The sequence below is a fragment of the Acinonyx jubatus genome, chromosome D1 (assembly GCF_027475565.1).
Source record: "Acinonyx jubatus isolate Ajub_Pintada_27869175 chromosome D1, VMU_Ajub_asm_v1.0, whole genome shotgun sequence".
In the NCBI taxonomy this organism is placed as follows: Eukaryota; Metazoa; Chordata; class Mammalia; order Carnivora; family Felidae; genus Acinonyx; species Acinonyx jubatus.
The window spans coordinates 92,235,690-92,252,047 of NC_069390.1; the positions used below are offsets into that span (position 1 = coordinate 92,235,690).

General features: G+C 36.8%; 2 protein-coding genes across 2 annotated transcripts; both read left to right on the top strand.

Moving 5' to 3' along the window:
• Positions 1-7,013: 7,013 nt before the first annotated feature.
• On the top strand, positions 7,014-7,952 carry LOC106976588 (olfactory receptor 8B3-like). The gene has a single exon (XM_053202641.1). It carries the CDS (start codon positions 7,023-7,025, stop codon positions 7,950-7,952), a length of 930 nt encoding a protein of 309 aa, XP_053058616.1. The 5' UTR covers positions 7,014-7,022.
• A 7,228-nt stretch (positions 7,953-15,180) lies between these two features.
• LOC106976622 (olfactory receptor 145-like) lies at positions 15,181-16,119 on the top strand. The gene has a single exon (XM_015074047.1). It carries the CDS (start codon positions 15,184-15,186, stop codon positions 16,117-16,119), a length of 936 nt encoding a protein of 311 aa, XP_014929533.1. The 5' UTR covers positions 15,181-15,183.
• Positions 16,120-16,358: the final 239 nt, after the last annotated feature.

A 16,358-nucleotide genomic window follows, 5' to 3' on the forward strand; every position in this document is an offset into this window, starting at 1 on the left:
TCCTGACATTTGAGGACAGTTTGCCAGACATGTGCTGACATGGCCATGCACAAGTCATATACACACATACATGTACATGCATATATATAAAAAGCTGCTTGACATACTTACATTTCCAAAATAGCACTGATGACTATACTCAGACCAATCTATAATAATCTTAATATTTTAGCTAGATTTATCTTTCGGTCAAGTGAGCTTCAGTGACTGGATATTTGAGTGAAGAGTCCCGGGTTTCAGTGAATAATATCCCAGGCATCTCTTCCCAGAAAATATCTCCATCCCTTACTAAAGTATAAGATCTCTAGAGGTAACAATTACTTTGTGAATTGTTAATTCTTCAGTTTCTAGTACCTCATAGGTGCTCATCTAGTTTATTTGAATAATTAGTGGCAGAACAATAGGTATGGTATGTCTCATGCTTGTAGTCAGTTGTCAGATAGTGGTATTTGATGCCAGTTAACTAGAGATTTAATAAGGTGGCTTCCTGATTTAGTCTTTCATATTAATATTTTTTCTTTGCACATAGAGTTAATTGGAAGCTTTAAGTAAGTACTGAGATTCATGCTCCTTAATCAGAATATATGACTTTATTCAAACAGATAAGCATTAGTAAACTTTTAGCAGCTATGCAATGATAAAATTGAAAATATGACTTTAGTATTTAGTTTTACTTAGACACCACTTAATTTAACCATGTTCAGTTTTATTAATAAACTGGGTTTCCATATCTAGGCCATTGCTTCATTTCACCCTTTTCCCCTGCTAAACTTTGACTTAGAGCTGCTGTCAAAATTTTAAGTGAGAATTCTAAGGCTAGAACTGTATCTAAATTCAGAATTCTTTTTTTAAAATTAATGCCCTGGGGGCACTTGGGTGACTCAGTTAAGCGTCCAACTTTTGATCTCGGCTCAGGTCATGATCTCACAGTTCGTGACATGAACCCCACGTCGGGCTCTGCACTGATAGCACAGAGCCTGCATGGGATTCTCTCTCTTTGTCTCTCTGCCCCTCCCCTCCTAAAAATAAGTGAATACACATTTAAAACATTTTTTGAATAAAATTAATTTCCTGAGCTACAGTAGGTTACAAATAGTTCATCAAAATGAATGGGAAATTGAACAGGGAATTAAAAGAAAATAAATATTGAAGAGACAGCTCCCCTGAGTGGGAAATGAAGAGGCAGATGTGTTATAGTCCTCCATGAACTTTGCCAGTTTTATGGCCATAAATTTTCTCTCATTTTAAAATAAAAATGTTATTTATTTAAATAGTAGCTCTTAAGCAGCCTCTTCAAATAGAGTATTTTAGAGTCAGTCAAAATAAACTTGCATTTTAAAAGACTTACTCAGAGTAGCCTTATCCCAGCTACACAGAATGTAAGAAGAGGCAATCCAAAGGGAGGAAACATCCTATGCCACGAAATGTGTCAAATATGGAAAATACAAATGTAAATTGGACATGGATCCTAATTCATTGAGAAAGTGATGTTTAAAGTGAATATTTGGAAAAATATCTTTTTTAGGGAGGATTACCGGCCAATGCAAAACTCCTAAGGTGATACTTCTGGCATGTCTGAGAACACAGAAAAGGTTACTGTGCTGAATAAAAGGAGTGAGAGAGTTGAAGGAGAGGAGGGCCAACATGTAAACATGGGGCAAGATCCTGACGGAAGTTGTTGGTAATTGTGAAACTTGAGCTTTTACTAAGTGAAATGGAGTACAGGAAATTAAAACATTATACATAATATATGCATACACATATCATATAGACATAACTACCTCCTCATCTGTCACAACTATAACACTACCACTTTGATTTGAGAAACATTTTTCTCGTACTAGCATTAATACAAAGCCCTCCTAATTAAATGCCTGCTTTCCTAAAAGCAACCAGGGTCATTTTTTTCTGGCAAAAGATACCTTAAGTGAATCAGTGGACCCAGTGTTCCTCCTCTCCTTTATCATGAGTTATGTTCTAAGCTATTTAGAGAGTTTCTGATCTAACAAATATCAGAGACAAAACAAAGGTTTCTTATTAGTGGGTCATCGGTAGGACAGTCAACATCCAAATAGCTTGAATTCCAGATTACTGAACCTCTCTTTAAATAATGCATGTATTGTGACATTGTAGGACTTTCTAGGGCACATTGCTGAGTCCTATTTTCCAGAAGTGTAGTTGTTCATTGCCTTTACACATAGGATTTCCATTCTTTTGACTGTTTTTAATATATCATAACTTCTACTTGAAGCTTTATTATTTATGATCAGACTCTTCAGATGGGAGCCAGGGTTGGTACAAGGATGTGCCTGAAGGGAGCCCAGTGTCTATTTATTAATAAGTAGTTGTGGAGTTTCTTAGCAAGATTTTAAACCTCAATTTATATAATTAATAGTTTTCTGTTTACCGCATATCCTTTTCGAAAATTCTGCGTAATGAAATTTCCCTTTTCTTACCTAGTTTAGCTAGTCTGTTTCAAATTTTATACAATATAGTGGAAAAATCTATAAACAAGAGATAGAAATCTATAAACAAGAGATAGAAAGCTAAGAAGATGCTTCAAAGAAACCTAAAATTTAAATTTCAACAGGTATAACTTAATTTTGATCCATCAGATATTTAGTGACTAGTGATCTGTTCCATTTCTTTTAGGAGATGCTGTGGCAAAAAAACAAAAACAAAAACAAGAACAAAAAAAAACCCAAAAACAAACAAAAAAATGAGACACACACACACACACACACAGAAAAACCAATCGAAAAAACCATAATTGTGTTAGCCCAAGTTATTGTTTTCTGTTTGGAGACTCTTTATTTTACACATTTGAAACATTCAGCGTGTCTGATGCTTTTTTTTACCAATAAGAGGACCCTCTCATGGAGTTAAACTCTTCCTCCCCTCCCCTACCATATACATATAAGTAATGTATGTATAAATATATACTTATATATGTATATTTTCCACACAAGCAAATACATATATGTTTATAACATGGGTTGAACACCCCAAGGCAACAGGGTTGATTTAAAGTTAAAACAGTAAATTCACTTAAAAAAATAAGTATTTTCTGAATTTAAATTGAAAAACATAATTCCTATTACAAATATCTTTCACAAGCTTTTTGTTTGTGGCAGATTACATTGATGCTTTCTCCAATCAATAGTCGTCCCTCCTCCAAGTACTCTTAATGCCAGAAACTTCCTTTTTTGATAGAGGCTGAAAATGGAAGATTCTCATTTTTGTCAGTTTTCCTTGCAGCTAGGTTGGCCATGTGGCATAGCTACATGACTGAAGAGATGCAAAGAAAATAATCTCTTGAGACCTGGAGATGATTTACCTCATTCTATAGAGAGATATGGGAAAAGTTCTTTTGCCTTGTTGCTTGCTTTCTTCTTTGGATATATCGGTGTTTAGATGTGATTCTTGGAGCTATAACAACCTTTTTGTGACCATGAGGTGACAAGCCTGAGAGTGAAAGTCAACAAACTGAGGACAGTGAAATGGAAGAGACTGAGTTTTTGATGAGAGTGATTTGTAGCTGAAACAAACCTAGGTTAATCTAGTCATAAGCTTATTGCTAGGTGAGAGAAACAAGCTCCTGTTTAAAATGAGTTATTAATTGAGCATTCTGTAACTTGAAGCTAGAAACTTTCTAACTAGTAACATAAGTTGAAGGTTACATTCCCAGGGTATTAAATAAAAAATATGTTACTTAAATAAGTGAACATCTTTGTGAAACTTTTATGCCTTTTTGGGGAACATTGAAGAGAGAAACTGTCATTTATCATGATGACAAGGTGAGGTTGTGCAGATTTAAAGTTAACTTTTAACTATTATTTTTGGTTCATCTGAATTGTGATATTTGTTCACTATACCCTAATGGTATTTGAAATATAAACATTCTCCAATATTTTTTCTTATATTTGTGAAAAGGTAAAAGTTCGTACAGCACTTAATGTGTGCAGAATACTTAAATCAATCAAAATAGTTCTTTCAAATCTTCCTATAAAATATAACTCTGACTCAATTTCTTCTTTAATTTTATCCAAGATTGAATCATAATTTTGAGACTTTCACTTTTATTACAAAATTTCAGTTGCCCAATGGGTAATGGAAAACCACTGAAAGTTCTTTTTTTTTAATTTTTATTGATTAAAAAAAATGTTTTTAATGTTTATTTATTTTTGAGAGAGACAGAGACAGAATGCGAGTGGTTTAGTGGCAGAGAGAGAGGGAGACACAGAATCTGAAGCCAGCTCCTGGCTCTGAGCTGTCAGCACAGAGCCTGATGCAGGGCTTGAACTCACAAGCTGTGAGATCATGACCTGAGCCGAAGTCGGACGCTCAACCGACTGAGCCACTCAGGTGCCCCAAAACCACTGAAAGTTCTTAAACTAAGGAGGGACAGAGCTTTGCTTTCAGTTTATTCTAGCAGCAGTGTGCATGGCTATATAAGAGGAATTACATGGGAAAAGGCTAGAATAATAAGAGTTACTACAGGTCAACAGTACAGTTCAGTTAAAATCTAAGAGTTGGTGTGGTGACTGAGGGACAAGGGTAGAGGTCATTGTGAGTGTATACACTATTGCTTAGCATGTGATAAATGTGGAATGTTTCCTGAAGGTTGACAGCCAAAGAACCACATGATTTTCAGAAATACTTATTGAATTTCTTCCATGTATTCTGTACTGATCTTAACCCTAGGAGCAAACAAGAGAACTTATGGTTTATAGGAGAACATGAGAGTTAAGTAAAAAAAAAAAAAAAAAAAAAGTCTGATGAATATTATGATGTATTCATGAGAACATAAATAATGACAACTGACATTTTTTGATTATTATATTCCAAGCACTGTTATAACCATATTAATAAAGAGAGAGAGAGGGTTTTTGACTATTATTATATTCCAGGCATTGTTATAATCATATTAATAAAGACAGAGAGAGAGAGAGAGAGAGAGAGAGAGGCAAACCAAGAAACAGACTCATAACTATAGAGAACAAATTGATGGTCACCAGAGGGAAGGTGGGTGGGAGGATTTTTTTTTTATGTAAGTAATCTCTACACCCCACATGGAGCTCGAAATCATGACCCCAAGATCAAGAGTAGCTTGCTCCTCCACTCCTTCGACAGAGTCAACCAGGAGCCCCTTTTTGGGAGGGGATGGGTTAAATAGGTGATGGGGATTAAGGCATGCACTTGTCCTGAAGAGCACCAAGTGTTGTATGGAAATGTTAAATCACTATATTGTGCACCTAGAACTAATATTGCACTGGATGTTAACTGGAATTTAAATAAAAACTTTAAAAACATAAAATAAAAATTTCATTATCACCATAACACAGTGAAAGAGATGCTGTTTTTATCATTCTTATTTTACAGTGAACAGAAATTAAGTAACTTGCCCCAGGTATTATTGTTAGTAAGAGTGGAAGTAGGAAGATAGCATTCATACACATACCCTCTAACTCCATAGCTCCTACTCTTTTCCATGTTGCAAAGAAATTGATAACCCCAGTTACTTAAATATTGCCTAGAATGGTGGTAAGCAGGATAGTCAAGTAGAAATGTCCAGTGAGCGATTAAAGTATAAACTTCAGAAGGAATATGTGTTACCACAAATCATTTTAGAGATATTGCAGAAGAGAAGACAACTGAGTTATTGCAATATGAAAAATTTGAGAGCAAGAAATAAGGAAGCCTAGAGGCAGAACCCTTGCAGAAAAAGTTTCCATTTATGATATGGGGACAAAGGTGAAATGAAAACAAGACAGTAGATTTCCCTTCAGAGATGAAGGTATGGGGGAGATGGGACTTTACTTTGGATCTAGGGATATACAATCCCTGGAGTGAAGTGCAAATGAGTGAAATATTGAGTCCCTAAGGAACTAAAGACATATCATGGCCCAGGGTGCACCATCTCCTTATTCCTTTACACATAAAATCTATTCTCTGAGGAAAAGACTGAGCAAGGTTCTACCCTGTTTATAACCAAGCGCACTATATCCTTAAACTCATTTTAACTCTATGTCCAATCAAGCAGCAAATGTGAGGATAATAATAAAGGCTTTATTTTTCTCTGCTTCTTAAGAGGACTCAAAGTCATAGTCAGAAATTAGGATCAGAAAGATTTAAGGGTATATATGAATTTAAGTCTGGGCTGAATCCTCTTAGAACCAGAGCCTCAGAGCCTGAAATTGCCTTTCTAACGACCACGGGGGTAAATATAAAGGATAAAGGAACACTGAAGTTTTCTGACCTAAGGAATGTGAGTATCAGAATCCCATTTGTAATAACACATTCCTTGCTTTGAGATGGAAGTTCAGAGACCTGAGATATATCACTGTCTTTCCCACTTTGTGCAGTATTGATATTCAGGTGAAGCTGGCAGGAGAATGTGTTCGAGGGAGATAAGACAATGTTCAGAGATCAGGGGATGTAGGGGATACAGTATCTCAGTAAGCTCCCTCTCCATAGATGGGACTCTCATTCTTCTGGATTTATGGCTTTTTCTCTGTGACATGGGGTAGTAACTCAACCTCCCCTAGATGCTCGTCCCTTATTTAGATTAGAAACTGTTCTTAATTCTCACTCCATCAAGTACAGTCTGCATTTGAGGCCAATCTGCATTTGAGTTCCTAAGGATTCTGTTTCTAATCTTACTGGTGAGGAGAGGGTCAAGTGAATGAAGAAATGGTGAGATCAGAGAAGGGTGATTCTGTCCTACTCTCAACTTCTCCTTTCACCCTTGGTTTTTCCAGCAGTCATGTTTCTAGAGGTCAAGTTCACTGTACTTGCCTCTCTAAGCTAAGTTTGTGATGCCCTTTGCTATAAAGGGAGACTCAGTATCCCTCAGTATCATGATAGTGGTAAAGATAGATTGTATGGGTCCAGGTTGGGCTAGTCTCAGACTTTCCCATTGTACACACTCTCTTTAGTACAAGATCTTGCATGAAGAGCTGAGTTGTTTCCTAATGTAACCCTATTTTTCTGTGCTCACAGATCCCCTTAGGGAAAGAAGAATGGCTCCTGGAAACAGTTCTTTTGTGGCTGCATTCATTCTGGTGGGGCTAACAGACCTACCAGATCTCCAGCTCCCCCTGTTCTGTCTGTTTCTAGTCATGTATGTGGTCACTGTGTTGGGAAATTTGGGCTTGATAACTCTAATTGGACTGAATTCACACCTACATACTCCAATGTACTTTTTTCTCTTCAATTTGTCCTTCATAGATTTCTGTTATTCTTCTGTGTTTACACCCAAAATGCTGACTAACTTCGTATCAAAGAAAAATATTATCTCCTACAGGGGGTGCATGACCCAGCTTTACTTTTTCTGCTTTTTTGCCATTTCTGAATGCTATGTGCTGACATCAATGGCCTATGATCGCTATGTGGCCATCTGTAACCCACTGTTGTATAATGTTGTCATGTCCCCTAAAGTGTGTTCCAGCCTTATGCTTGGTTCATATTTGATGGCATTTTCGGGTGCTGTGGCTCACACAGGAAGCATGCTGAGACTGACCTTCTGTGATGCAAACACCATCAACCATTATTTGTGTGACATCCTCCCTGTGCTCCAGCTCTCCTGCACAAGCACCTACGTGAATGAGCTGGTGGTTTTCATCGTGGTGGGCATCAACATCATTGTGCCCAGTGTCACCATCTTTGTCTCTTATGGTTGCATCCTTTCCAGCATCCTCCACATCAGTTCCACTGAGGGCAGGTCCAAAGCGTTCAGCACCTGCAGTTCCCACATAATTGCTGTTTCCTTGTTCTTTGGATCAGGTGCATTTATGTATCTTAAACCATCTTCTGCTGGGTCTATGGATGAGGGAAAAATATCATCTATCTTTTACACCAATACAGTTCCCATGATGAACCCTTTAGTTTACAGCTTGAGAAACAAAGATGTTAAACTTGCTTTGAGAAAAACTCTAAGTAGAAGGTTTTGATCAGACAGTGTCTCTAGTTAGTCATGCAACAGGGAGTTTCTGTTTGTAATTACAATAATTTTATTGGCAACCTTCTTATCCTGTCTCTTTCTTATCACTTTGAAGGAGAGTTGAGTCTTCTCTCAATAATTTATTTTTACTTTTTGTAGGTTTCTCTTCACCATTTGCACACTTTCTTCTCCCCCTTTTCCACTTAGCAGTAATATTAAGGAAGAAATATATTATCTGTTTTTTTCTTTATCATTTTGAACTTTTATTTTTCTTTCTGGAAATAGAAGACTGGTCTACAAATGATCAAATCAAGGAACCATCAGGATGATATATACTATCATTAGGGATGTCTTATCTGTCACTTGAGATTGGCAGCATGAAATGGACAATGTGTCTCTACTCCCATCTTTCCAGCATTAACTAAACAAGAATGTGTCTCCTTTAAACCTTAGATGGAAGGTTCCATATAGACTGTCAAATATAAATGACTTTGCATCTGTAACACTGTGTCTTGCTTCCTTCCACAAAGGGTTTTCTTACGTTGCATGCTCAACCCTGCACATAACAGATTCTCAAAATATTTCTATTACATGGATTGGAAAGTAAAGCTTGGAGTGGCTAATGTCTTACAGTTCCCTCTTCTGAATGAAAAAGTCTAGACTAAATTCTTAGCCTTCTGATTTCAAGTCTATTACTCTCTGTAGTATACTTTGCTTCTACTTTATTGTATTACTTTTTGTTTCCATAACCATGGAAAATAAGAAAGCATTTCTAATTTGAAAATTGATTGTTATTTGTTCCAGGATGATACATGAATTTTTCTCAAGGAGGATATTGTTTTGTTTCATTTGTTTAGAAAAACAGTTTGATGAGATTTTTTTTCATTGGGAAAGGGGAGGCTTTGCAGGCAGGTACAGTTGGGAAATGATTGGCTCACATGGAATGTTACTTCTGCAAAATTAAGTAAAATGAATTTGGTGATGGAGATTGGGGAGTGCACCTTTCGTGAGCACCGGGTATTGTATGGAAGTGATTAATCACAATATCGTGTACCTGAAATGAATATTATATTGTATGTTAACTAACTGGAATTTAAATAAAAACTTAAAAAAATGAAATGAATTTGGGATGTTAGCAAGAACTTGTAATTCACAGAGCAACGTATGGGAAAGAAAGGAGCCCAGGACATTAATTAGGCCAGGGCTCAACAAGAAACATAGCCAATTAATCAGAGCTCTCTGTGTGGAGAGTGGTCATCAGGACTTAGAAACCACATTTCAATTTCAATTTTAATCCTGCTTGATACAGTGCTGTAAAAATAAAGTCCATAAACCTTCCATAAAATTTATAATGCACAATGAGCATACATCAGTAGTGTTTGGGGAATGAAGGTGAAAAGGTATGGAACATTTGGGGAACCAAGGGGAGAGAGGGCATTTCAAAAGATAAAGCGGTGAGTAGTAGTTAAAACTCAAATTGGGGAAAAGGAATCCAGAAAGCAAAATGATACATGATAAAATTCCATTCTTCTGACTCTCCTCTCCTTTCTGGAAGGCCCTAGCAACGTTACAGAGAATACAGGATTTCTTTGGATAGGATAAAAGCTCAAGGTATTTGATATAAAAAAAAGTTAACTTCCCTCACCCCTGGATTTGAGGAATGGGAACAACTAAATAACTCCTGGTTTTTGTTGGCTTCTATATACTACTTTTTATGAATTTAAGGTATAAAACTCTCAAGTTGTAGTTAGGAGAGCAGTGATAATTTGAAAGAAATTTTTGGTCAATAGATCAAATTATGACAGTGTCTTTTCTGTAGTATGGTGTTGAATTACTTTTCTTTTAAGAAAACAGGCAAAGAAGTTTTACTCTAAAACTCTGTGATCTTAACCAAGTGACAATATCAATCAACATTTTTAAAAAGATAACTTTAATAATGTTTTCAATTTTACTTGTTTTCCAATCTCCACTTAAGATTTAGACATTATAAAAGTTCGCAAGACTGGCATGTTGTCTTGTTTGTTTGGTTTTAGATGTTTAGTGTTGCTAAACTTAAATATATGTTTTACGTGACCACTCATATCACATCTCCTGACTGCAATATTAATATGCTTAATTTTCACTTAAGTTCTATTTATATAAAATGGTTGATCCAGGTCGGTATTTTCTTTTCTTTTCTTTTTTTCATTTATTTACTGTCCCTTTTGATAAAATTGTTCTCCTTGTTGAGATTGAAGTGTATCTACGTAAGTAAATATCTGTGCTCTTTGGGGATTTCTGTAGACATTGCAAAGGTGTGTTCACTCTGTTACATATGTTATCACATTTGATAAATTGAGGTGGCCCCAATTACATGTTAAACCTGGTCCTAATCTTTCATTTGAGAAGTCTCAATATACAAATGAAATTTGTTTCATTTTTAGAGAAAATAAACGTTCCTTCAAAATAGTTTCCAATTTTTTCAGATTATTTTTGAAAAATAACAAAAATTTAAATGAAGCTTGTAAAAGCTACATTTGGCAAAGTTTCAAAGGTAGCAACTTAGCTGTAACTTTTAGCTAGCAACTCAAGCTCCATGTGTCTATTTGGACTTCTCTCAAAGGAAGGGAATCAAGTTAGGGTGTTTTTACATGTAAAACATGAAGTGTCATTAACAGTTTTAGCTCTTTTGGGGTTATCTGAATGTAAAAATTCTCTTTTTGGGTTATCAGTGCTGAATGGCACTAATGAGAGGGCATATATATATATATATGTGTGTGTGTGTGTGTGTGTGTGTATACATATATATACCTGTGTTGAAATTATACAGCTAGGAATTAAACAGGTAAGCTATGGGATTCGCCTGTGCCTGTGAACTAGGACAAAGTTGCTTCTAAGTCAGTGTGCACACTTTGAGTATCTATGCTTAATGGAACATGGTCCTTCTAGTTAAAGAAAGTTCTCTGATTACATCTTAATTTTGTTTAGCAGACACTTTCTCTAAGCAAGCTGCTATTTCTGCTCAGGATCAAATTTGGAATGATCAGGGTGTACTGTAGTTGAGGGCTGATAAAACCCAGAAGTGAAAGGGGTTTTGAGTTCTATATTCCTTTAATTTCTGAACCCGAAATTTATAGATTTCCATCAGCCTTCTCTCTACACTGCCTTCCTACAAACACACGCACACACACACACACACACACACACACACAGTCTTCAAGTCTTGTATTTTATGAGATCACTGCGTAACAACTAAGGCATGGGATGCAACTTACTTTTTTTTTTAAGTTTTTTATTTGGGGTGCTTGGTGGCTCAGTTGGTTAAGCGTCTGACTCTTAATTTCAGTTCAGGTCATGGATTGAGCCCCACCTTGGGCTCTGCACTGAGTCTCTCTCTCTCTCTCTCTCTGTCTCTCTCTTTCCTTAAGATTTCTCTCTCTCTCTTGGGGTACTTGGGTGGCTCAGCCAGTTAAGCTTCTGACTTCAGCTCAGGTCATGATCTTCTAGTTCATGATTTCGAGCCCCACATTGGGCTCTGTGCTGACAGCTCAGAGCCTGGAGCCTACCTCAGATTCTGTGTCTCCCTCTCTCTCTGCCCCTCCCCTGCTCATGCTCTCTCTCTCACAAATAGAAAGAAACATTAAAAAAAAGATTTTCCCTCTCTGCTCTTCCTCTCCACTCATGCTCTTTTTCTCTCTTCCTCTAAAATAAAAAAAAATAAAAATGAATAAGTTTTTTATTTAAATTCCAGTTAGATACATACAACGTTATATTAGTTTCAGATATACACTACAGTGGTTCAACACTTCCTTGCAATAACTGATGCTCATCACAAGTGCACTTCCTAATCCCTATCACTTACTTAACACATCACTCCACCCATCTCTCTGGTAGCCATCAGTTAATATGTTGTTGGATACGGTTTGCTAGTGTTTTATTGAGAAATTTTGCATCTATTTTCATCAGGGATATTGGCCTGTTGTTCTCTTTTTTAGTGGTGCCTTTATCTGGTTTTGGTATCAGGGTAATGCTGGCCTCATAGAATGAATTTGAAAGTTTTCCTTCCTTTTCCATATTTTGGGATAGTTTAAGAAAGATAGTATTAACTCCTCTTTAAATGTTTGGTTGAATCTGTCCATGAAGCCACCTGGCCCAGGACTTTTGTTTGTCAGGAGTTTTTTGATTACTGATTCCATTTCTTTGATGGTTATGGGTCTGTTCAAGTTTTCAATTTCTACCTGTTTCAGTTTTGGTAGTTTTTATGTTTCTAGGAGTTTATCCATTTCTTCTAGGCTGTCAAATTTGTTGGCATATAATTTTTCATAATATTCTCTTATCATCCTTTGTATTTATTGGTTATTTCTCCTCTTTCATCTGTGATTTTATTTGAGTCCTTTTGTTTTTCTCAATAAGTCTGGCTAGAGGTTTATCAATTTTATTGATTTGTTTTTTTTAAGAACCAACTTCCAGTTTCATTGAGTTATTGTTTTTCTTAGTTTTCATATTATTTATTTTGCTCTAATCTTTATTATTTACTTGCTTCTGCTAGTTTTAGATCTTGTTTGTTGTTCTTTTTCTAGCTCCTTTAGGTGTCAGGTTAGGTTGTTTATTTGAGGTTTTCCTTGCTTCTTGAGGTAGGCTTGTACTGCTTTAAACTTCCCTCTTAGAACAAGTTTTGTTGCATCCAAAGGTTTTGGATCATTGTGTTTTCATTGGTTTCCATCTATTTTTAATTTCTTCTTTTATTTCCTGGTTGAGCCATTCATTGTTTAGTAGGATGTTCTTTATTTTTAATGCTTATTTACTTATTTTGAGAGAGAGCAAGAGCGTGCATGTACAAATGGGGTGTGGGGGGGGGGGTGCAGAAAGGGAGGGAAATAATCCCAAGCAGGCCACATGCTCAATGCAGAGCCCAATGAGGGACTCAATCTCATGAACTGTGAGATCATGACCTGAGCCAAAATCAAGAGTTGGACACTTAACCAACTGATCTATTGAGGACCCCCAGTAGGATGTTCTTTAAACTTCATGTATTTGTGGTCTTTCCAGAATTTTTTCTTGTGGTGGACTTCTAGTTTCATAGCATTGTGGTCAGAAAAGACACATAGTATGACTTTGATCTTGAATTTGTTGAAGATTGTTTTGTGGGCTAATATGTAATCTATTCTGGAGAATCTTTTGTGTGCACTTGAAAAGAAAGTGTATTCTGCTGTTTTAGGATGGAATGTTCTGAATATATCTGTTAAGTCCGTTTGGTCCAGAGTGACATTCAAAGTGATTGTTTACTTATCGATTTTCAGTTTAGATGTTCTGTCCATTGATGTAAGTGGAGAAGAAAAGATCGTTTTAGACATTGCTTGCAGAGATGTGAATTATTACAGTTTTTGGGAAAAACCATCTGATATAATTAAAAGACAACATTCTGGGAATTTATCCCATTGAAATAAAAGTACTGGTATATAAAGATGAATGCACGATGATGATTATCTTACCATTGCTGTTGATGGTAAAAGAATGGAAAAATTATGGATTTCTATGAATGTGGTATGGTTGGATAAGTTATGGCTTGCCCAAACACAGAACTTTGGAGCGATTTTGATGAAGTATTATTAAATGACAAAGGCAAGAGGTAAAAAAAAAACTATGTAGTTTGGAATCAGTTGTAAAGCCCCTATAAACCTATTTGGATACATCAGCAATTAGGAAAATAAGGGAAGATGTTCCAGTAAGTTACAAACATGAATAACTGGGTGTGATGGCTGAAAGAGTCTAAGACAAGAAAGAGAGTGCTAAGAAAAAAGAACAGGAAGTGATGTGTCTAAAAGCTACAAAGAATGCATTATATGATCATGAATGCCATAATGTTAATCATATATATGTGTGGGAGGATATATATATATATATATATATATATATATATATATACACACACACACACACACACATATATGTGTGTGTGTGTGTGAAATTTTTATAAGTATTTAAAATATTATTAGCTATGGGTTAGCAGTTGTACCTAATAGCCAAAGAAGCACTAGGAGAAAGAAGAGAGAAAAGGTCTCTACCTCATTTGTCCCAGAAGAATGTGCAATTTTGAGTAGAATATTGAGCTTCCAAAGACACCAGGGTATAAGCATCTTCATCTTTGTACAAACAGTTTCATAAATCTGTCTTTCCCAAAGGGTTTGAGCTATGGAGAGCCTCCTGGGAAAGCCTCTAAACCAAATCCCTGAGACCTCCAAGCTAGAATAAGATCACATATATGATGTTTCCAGTTTATTATGTTGAAACAGAGAATGCTGTTTATATTACTTTTTTTGTAGTTTAATGATCACCTCTGGGCAAAATAATTATTAAAAATAGTGATCTTTATCTGAATAACTCTCAGAGCGAGTCAAAGACTAAGATTTATAAATGCTCTGAGCCCCTCCACACAAATGGAGGAGGAAGTGTTTGGCTCAGCTGTATTACCCCCCAGAGCAGCAGAACTTTCCTATTAGAGATCAGTGTTGGAAAGGAAACCACAGGAAGTTCTGATGTCACTAGGCAAAGAACAGTGAGCATTGAATCCTTTATCTTTTTATGTCTTTCAAAATCCAGAACCATAGAAAGTAATACGCTTTTCTGCTTTTACCAGCTCTGGCCCTGGGTGCAGGTGATTACAGGGTCTGCATGGGAAGAAAGTAAAGATTAGAAGTAGTGCTGAGATTATGGGGTTTGCAGTGCCTCCAATCCTTCTGCCACTTAGAGAATTTCTTATGAGGGAAACCCAGGTTCCATTCCTAACTTAATTACTTTCTTGCTGTGTGTGCTTGTGAAACCAAAGAGTCTCTGTGAGTCTGTTTTCCCAACTCTACTATGGGCATGTGCTCCTGATTTCTACCCAACACAGTGTCCAGTCTGGATCCGTGGCCAGCACAGGTAGCTGAAGTGTGGTGATTAAAGATTAACAAGGCCAAACTGGAATAAGTAAAGGGATAAAAAGTGTTAGTGACAAACTGAAGCAGAGAAAGGATGAGAAATTTCTGCACTTCTTCTCCTCTTGAAATATTTCTCCCAGTGTTACCTGAAACTATGTTGATGCCTCCCATACACTTGTCTTTCTTGCGTGAGCGAAGCCATATGCAACTCCCTCTAGAATAGTTAAATCTCAGCAGAATCTGTTGGCCCAGGGTAGACTGGGCATGGGATTGCATAGGAAATGTGGGTTCTGCCTCGAATACGATTCTACTTTCCTATCTTTCAGATCCTACCAGAAGAGAATGGATATGGGAAACAGTTCCTTAGTCACTGAGTTTTTCCTTGTGGGTTTAACCAAATATTCAGAGATCCAGCTGCCTCTGTTCTTTCTTTTCCTAGGAATCTACATTGTCACTGTGGCAGGAAACCTGGGCTTGGTCACTCTAATTGGACTGAATTCTCACCTTCACACCCCCATGTACTATTTCCTCTTTAATTTATCCTTTATTGACCTGTGTTACTCTTCTGTCATTACCCCAAAACTGCTGGTAAACTTTGTGTCAAAGCTGAACACCATCTCCTATGCAGGATGCATGACTCAGCTCTTTTTCTACTGTTTCTTTGTCAGTGCAGAGTGTTACGTGTTGACAGTAATGGCCTATGATCGCTATGTGGCCATTTGCAAGCCCTTGTTATACACGGTCACCATGTCCCCTCAGGTCTGTTCTCTGCTGGCTGTGATTGTATATGTGGGGGCGTTTATTGGTGCCTGGGCCCACACAGGATGCATGCTCAGGTTGACCTTCTGTGATGCCAACACCATCAACCACTACATGTGTGACATCCTCCCCCTTCTGGAGCTCTCCTGCACAAACACTCACATCAATGAACTGGTAGTTCTCACTGTTGTGGGCTTTGATGTGGGTGTGCCCAGCCTCACTATCATTATCTCTTACTCTTTCATCCTCACCAGCGTCCTTCGCATGCATTCCACTGAAGGAAGGTCCAAAGCTTTTAGCACTTGTAGCTCACATATAATTGTTGTTTCTGTTTTCTTTGGGTCAGGGGCATTCATGTATCTTCATCCTTCTTCTGTTTTGTCCATGGACCAGGGGAAAGTGTCCACTGTGTTCTATACTATTGTGGTACCTATGCTCAATCCTCTGATCTATAGCTTCAGGAACAAGGAGGTTAAGGTTGCCCTGAAAGAAAGCTTGAATAGAAAAACATTTTCCTGAGCTCAAGCAGTATTAAGTATTATAAGAGAATACAGCTTTATTTTAAAATTGTTTTTGTTCCTCTATAGAGTTTTTTTTCCATGTAGAAAGAAATGTGGTATAATAGAAAGAGGGTTGGACTTGGAATTAGAATGCCCAAGTCAAAAATTCTGCAAAATAGGGGTATCTTATTACTTTATAGGATTATTGGGATGAATAAGCTAATGCAAATGAACGTTTGTGGTGTAGTGTGAGGGGCT